This window comes from Malurus melanocephalus, unplaced genomic scaffold, assembly GCF_030028575.1.
Source record: "Malurus melanocephalus ecotype Western Australia unplaced genomic scaffold, MMel_1.1 scaffold_665, whole genome shotgun sequence".
In the NCBI taxonomy this organism is placed as follows: domain Eukaryota; kingdom Metazoa; phylum Chordata; class Aves; order Passeriformes; family Maluridae; genus Malurus; species Malurus melanocephalus.
This window is the reverse complement of record NW_026623897.1, coordinates 284,593-291,433: the sequence shown is the minus strand read 5'-3', so window position 1 is coordinate 291,433 and position 6,841 is coordinate 284,593. Positions and strand designations below refer to the sequence as shown.

General features: G+C 39.2%; 1 protein-coding gene across 1 annotated transcript in view; it reads right to left on the bottom strand.

The window, feature by feature from the left end:
- Nucleotides 1-2,387: 2,387 nt before the first annotated feature.
- Nucleotides 2,388-6,841, bottom strand: part of LOC130584084 (granulocyte-macrophage colony-stimulating factor receptor subunit alpha-like) — a 22,711-nt gene continuing 18,257 nt past the window's right edge. The window contains exons 9-13 of the mRNA XM_057383845.1: nt 5,040-5,078; nt 4,703-4,832; nt 3,489-3,585; nt 2,900-2,981; nt 2,388-2,571 (exon numbers count right to left, since the gene is read on the bottom strand). Of these exons, the coding sequence (XP_057239828.1) occupies nt 2,497-2,571; nt 2,900-2,981; nt 3,489-3,585; nt 4,703-4,832; nt 5,040-5,078 (423 nt within the window). The 3' untranslated portion in view covers nt 2,388-2,496. The remainder of the gene's footprint in view (nt 2,572-2,899; nt 2,982-3,488; nt 3,586-4,702; nt 4,833-5,039; nt 5,079-6,841) is intronic.

Sequence of the window (6,841 nt, the reverse complement as noted above, 5' to 3'; positions counted from 1 at the left end):
CTCAGATCCACCAATAGCAGCAACTTCACAGACTTTTGAAATTTTAAATGTCTTTTCTTTTGGGTCCACACTGCTCAGTCTTGCCTACCTTTACCCAGTGATTCCCACCAGAAGGACATGCTGATATTATTTTCTGTTTTAAAACTCTGGGTGAAAAAAAAATCCTAGGCAAGTGAAATGAGTTACAGTTTAGTCATAGCACGTGAGGCAGGGGTCAGCTGCAAAATTTTATCTCTAGAACCATCTGCTAGTACTGGCTCGGTCCTCGTTAGCTTTTTCATTTCCCTGAGATCAGGACAGGCATGTTTCAGATCTTTTACACATGAAAGAACTCAATTTACCTATTCTATGTAGCCTAAAAACAACACAGCTAGTGTATATGTTGTCACACTTCAACGTGATTTGAAATTGTCTGTTCAGCAAATATGCTCTATTTGGGTGCCACCACCCACCTCAGTGACCACTGCCCCSTTGAGTTACTTTTCTAAAGCACCATCCTTCTGTGTCACAGGTATTTGTGATACAAAGTGTGTGTCGGCGTGCCTGAATAACTTTGATGAAGGGATTTGCTATTGTGGTGGCATGTCTGGTGAGGTTCTAGGTATGTAAGATGGTATTTGAGTGTCACCTGACCAGTACCTTCAGACTGCCCAAACAGTGGCTGAATTAGTTTAACTGATCTATTAATAAGCCATATGAASAGTGGCTGAGGAAGCTGGGGCTGTTTAATCTGGGGAAGAGAAGGCTCTTCCCCAGAGACCTAAGGGGAGACCTTATCTCTCTCTACAGCCACCTGACAGGAACTTGTGGCCATGTGGGGGCCAGCCTCTTCTCCCAGGCAACTGTAGGACAGAGAACATAGCCTCAAGCTGCACCAGGGAAGGTTAAGGCTGAACATCAGGAGGAGTTTTTTCCGCTGGAAGAGTTGTCAGGCACTGGAATTRGTGGAGTCACCATCCCTGGAAGTGTTCCAGAAAAGAGTGAATGTGGCACTTAGTTTCCTGGCTGAGTTGAAAAGCCATGTGTTGGTATTTGGTGTTTGGTCAAGAKCTGGMCTCAATGATATTAGAGGTCTTTTCCAACATTAATCATTCTGTGATTCAATGATTTTAAACTRTAGCCTGGATTAATTAATCAGGGCTGTCTGTAACACCTTTCCTGACTCAGTTAAGTATGTTATTCCTTTCCAGGAGAAAACAGGAAACAAATGAGGAGTTTGTTTAGGTTCTATTTAACAAGGCCATAATGCCATCTCTTGAGTGCCTTGATACTGTCTCTGTTATATTTTACTGTTCCTTTCCATACAGCAAGCCACAGAATGGTTGTTCACAGCTCATGGTTTTGGTGGCCTGGAGCCAAACTATGCCTCTCTCTGGCAATTTTGCCCAAGAGGAAAGTTACTGTGCAAGGTTATATAAACCAGTGCAGTCTATTACAACCCCGTCACTGTTTTAGTGAGTTACTGTGAACATTTCCACCCTCACCATTGCTGCATATTGGGGAAAACACAAACATGGTTCACAAATGTGTCCAGCATGAATTCAGCCTGCTTAAGGAATTTGCTTTGCTGCTCTGATCTGACGCAAAAAGGTGAGTCAGGTGAGTCTTTGACCAAAAGGCAATGATTAACTGTGTCAAAGGCAGAGGGTGTGCCAAGAGATGTTTGTGTTCAGCTACAGTACAAGCTGCAGAAAGCACAGCCCTGGAAGGCTCCCCAGCACTGGAACGTGTCCAGGAACAACTGTTCCCAGCATTAGTTTGGCCAGGATTTACAAGCAATGTCCTGAACAGTTCCTGGACATAGTCCAGAGGTTAGCTCGGGCCAGGGCTAATTTCTAAAGGTAGTTTGCATGTATCCACCTTACTAAGAGGTTTAAAAAAGTGTATCTAAACTCTTCCATGGCAATTGGCCTCTCTGAAAGAAACTAGTTCTGGAAATGTTTAGTCTAATAATCAAATGACTAGTATCACTATGAAACTAGCCTGATAATCAAATAGCAATGTTCAAATGTCTAGTGWAAAAATCTGAGCCAATCTCATTTTTTTGGTTGTCCACGTGTATTTGAAGAGCTCCAAAGAATCTTCTTGTGTGAACTGATCCATTTTTGACAGTAGAACAATGAAGTTTAGGAATCAGAAGTTTTTTATTACATTCAGGTCAATAAATTAATTATTAATCTTTTTAATATGAGACAAAAATACCAATTATTTTCCCTAAAGATTAAAATGCAAATAAAACTTCTTTAATGAAATGTTTCAATCATATTTACAAAATAGAAGATATCTAATAAGTTAAAGTTAGCCAGAACTAAAAGCAAATACCATGGTATTAAAAAAGATTACATGTGAGGTATCATTCTTTTTTGGTTACATCACTGTTTTCTAAAAGTGTTGAAAAAGAAGGAAGTGAAGAAAGCCTATTTATTATTCAGGACTTTTCACAGGAATATACAGTAGTCTAAGAATTGCACTTGCAGACTCCTCCATTTTTCTTGGTTATCTTGTGATGTCAGCAACTAATATTATCTCTTCATTTTCAGATGTTATTGACTGAGTTTTGCTCTCCATTAYCTGAAAGAAAAATACAAACTTTCATCAGTTTTATGCATGGTGTTAGGGAAGCCTCTACTTATGCACAATTCTGAGAGTGTTTCACCTTTTTGCTCAGTGTGACCACCACAGTCTGTCCTCTTTCCTTACAAAACCCTATTTTGAACTGTTTTCTGTGTCACGTTGCTTTCTGTCCTACATGTGTAACTTGCTGGTGGGTAAGCTGAAGAGGTGTGCACCTGAAGGGACTCGAGGTCCTTGTAATAAGTTCCTTATCATTTAAAAATTCATCCAGTAGAGTTTTGTGTGTATTTCACATATTTAATATAGAAATAGAAAGAGAACATACCTCTGGGTTTGCATCAGACAGTGTAAAAAAAGCGTTTTTTGGTCCTGGGATTTGTGGAAATGCTGCTTTCCAACAGCCAGTCCTGGAAATCAAAATGTATTGAATAAAAAATTAAAGTTGAATAACCTTATTGTGACACAACCACTGCACCCTTGAACCAGCGCTTATTTTCCTCTTCAGTCTTAAAAGTGAATTGAAAAATATACATCATCTCAACACAGAATGAATACATATCAGGAAAACTATTAATTTGGATGGTATTAGATTCATTTTTGATTAAAGATTTACTAGTAGTGAATTTCCTTCTTTGAAAGAAAAAAGAATTTGTCCGGCTTTTTCACTACAAATAATGAAAAGTGAGGGTAAAGATTTTAATAAGTTGACAGAGAAGTATCTTCTCTGAATTACTGTGTATTTCTATGAAAGCTACATCATGTAGTAGAATATCCTTTTTCTTTCCATTTTTGTTTCACTTATGCAGTTTATTTTATCAATCCTACAGAGACATCTCTTTCTGGTATTTAAGAACTTCAGATGTTACACATACCCATACAAATTAAAAAAARAAAAAWGCATAAATYAAGTTTACCTTTTGCAGAACAAAATTGTGACAATTGACATTGAGAGTGTCACAATTGCTACCACAAGTAAAATCCATACTGAAGAAGATATAATTTCTTCATTTCCTGAAAGAGAAACATTTATTTATTAATTATTATTGTTGTTATTTATTATTATCATTATCATTATCATTATCATTATCATTATCATTATCATTGTTATTATTATTTAGAAGTACAGAATCATAGAACAGTTTGGGTTAGAAGTGACCTTTAAAGATCATCTAATTCCAGCCACTCTGCCATGGACAGGGATGCTTTCCATTAGACCAGGCTGCTCAGAGCCCCAACCTGGCTTTGAGCTCTGCCAGGGATGGGGCATYCACAACCTCTCTGGGCAGCATGTGCCAGTGCCTCAACACCCTCATAGTGAAGAATTTCTTCCTAAAATCGAATTTAAATCTACACTCTTTCAGTTAGAAGCCATTCCCCCTTGAACTATCACTACATGCCCTTGCACAAAGTCCTTCTCCATTTCTCTTGTAGCCCCTTTATGTACTGAAGGACTGCAACAAGATGTCTTTGGAGCCTTCTCTTTTCCAGGTTGAACAACCCGAACTCTCTCAGATTATGAGACTCTCTCAGATTCTCTCACCCTGCTGGCCACTCTGTTTTTCATGCAGCCCAGGGCATGTTTGGCTTTCTGGGCTGCAAATGCACATTGCTGGGTCATTCCCAGCCCCTCCTCCACCAGCATCTCCAAGTCCTTCTCAGCAGAACTGCTGTCAATTCCTTCATCCCCCTGTATTGATACCAGGGGTTGTCCTGACCCAGCTGCACCTTGAACATGGTCTTGTTGAACTTCATACTGTGTCAAACACCTCCTGCGATGACTGTGGTGAATGTCAGTCTGAAAGGTTTTGCTTGGTGTAAAAATGAATTCTGTAATTTATCACCTTAGCAGAAACATCCAATGAGAAGAATTATTGTTCCTATTTGTCCACCCCTTGCAGTAAGCAGGACAGCATTTCAGCTGCAAATGCGTAACTTTTTAATGTTATTTCCAGTCTTAGAATACTAAGAAATCTATTAAGTCTCTTCCTACTTTTCTCTGTAGGGTGGTGTGAAGCAAAAGATTTGCCAACCTTTTGTACATCTGTGTGTGCATAGGTGTGCGGCAATTTGTGAGGTAGACAGGACATCACTGKGGGAAGAGCAGCCCAGGGCATGGATTTGTTCTTACCAAACTCAACAGGTGCACTCCACTGCCCCCAGGATGGGTTCACCAGGCAGGCACTGCCAGMTGCTCTCATTTTCAAGAGATGTTTCTTTCTTGTATTGGATCTTGGAAATGTGTGGYTATTTCCCCCTTCCTAAACAAAACAGAAAATCGAGATGCTTTTCTTTGTTCCATGCCTAGGTATCAACAATATGTGTCATTTACCAGTGAAACTTTTAAGAGACTATGAAAGCATTGCCTTTTAAATAAGACTCTTCTAGAGCAAAAAAAGAAAATACAATTTTCACAGTTGACAATGTAATAAACATGCATTGCTGATTAATAGAACAAACAGACTCACTTGTATAGAAGTATAGATGGGTTTTCCTTTAGGACTATCCTGTAAATTGAGAGGGGAAAAAAAAAAGCAGGTAACTTCATTTTTATCATCGGATGTTTTATGTTTCAATAATAATTAGTTTTTATCTACTGTCCCATTTTYCTGCATTATTTCTTATCTACTTCATGGTTTGTTCAGAAGAACTAATGATTTCTCTAACATTTAATACCTAATACCTAATTCATCTATGATGCCAAGTTTATATAGTAATTAATTCTGCTAGGGAAAGATATTTATTTTTCTTGTCATTGCAGTTGAGATATAAACTTTATTTCAGATGAGTAATAAACTGAAACCCAAACCAGACCTGAATGAAAACTATAAATTTATTCTTACACACACCAGGAAAAAAAGAAAGTAAAAAATCTGTGAAATAAACCTTTTAATTTGCATCTAATGTTTTAATTTTACAATAAATGTCACTGTACATAATTGCAAATATTGTGTAAATATTGTTGATTTTTCTTTTAGATGAAAATATTTGGGAATGGCATAGATTCACAGACTTTTTAGACTGCCTTCCACAATATTTTTGGTAGAATAAAATTAGCTCATCTTTTCTGAATAGCCCTAGTAAGTACCATGTACTGTAGTGACCACACACAACTATTGACTGCAGACTATATCGTCTCCCTTATACTGGTTATGTATTTTTCTAATTATTTTGCAATACACCATTTAAAAACAAAATTCAATTAATCCAGACTTATTTTATCAAATAAATGCATGCTCATGTGGCCTTTGAACATGAAGCTGTTCAGCCTGGAGAAGAAAAGGCTCTGGGGARAGCTTAMAGCACCTTCCAGTACCTAAAGRGTCMWRCAGGGAGGCTGGAGAGGAACTTTTTACRAGGGTGAGTATTAATAGCATGTGGGGATTGGCCTTAAACTGAAGGAGGGGAGGTTTAGATCAGACATTAGGAAGAAATTCTTTACTGCTCTGGGCAAGGCACTGGCACAGCCTGCAGAGAAGCTGTGGATGCCCCATCCCTGGGAATGGTCAAGGCCAGGATGGGGTTCTGAGTGACTCAGTCTAGTGAAAGGTGTCCCTGCCACAGCAGGGGGATTGAATTGGATGGTCTTTGAGATGGCTTCCAATCAAACCGTTATAAGATTCTATAAATCAAGCTGCTYTCCAGGACACCTTCTGGTATCTGCAATCAAGCTGAATGACACATAGGGATTAATCTATGAGAGATATCTGGCCAATTAACATATTGTTCATCTTTATAGGGCCGAGGGTAACCTGGAATTTTTCAAGGGTGATTAYAGAGCACTGGGGGGATGGTGAAGGACAGGAAGTCCAAATGGTGTCTCCTCAGGCCTTCCAGTGAGTGGGAAAGGCTTGAGCAGAATTGCAGTCATCCAGCAGGTCAATAACTGTCTGAATAACTGCTGTCACAGGCAGGGCTTTGTCTTTTAYGGCCTTGGGATCCTTTTTGAGAAATGGGAGCTAATGTGCAAGCATGGGATGCATCTCACCAAAGAGGTCATTGTGCCCTTGCAAACAGGCCTGGTCATCCTACTGTGGATAAAGGAGTGCCTTGAGAGCTCTGTCTTGGGATAAATAACAAACCAGCAAGAGAACTTGTGTGTAGACATCAGAGGACAGCAGAGGTGTTAATGTAGTAGGTGCTTGTTCCAGATCTCACAATCTAGAAAAGGAAGCAGATGAGACCCTCCACAGGAAACCTCAAAGTCACAGGCCCTGGTAATAAAGGGAAAGTGCCCTGGAGGGCCAAGCAACTGGTTGATCTACAAGGA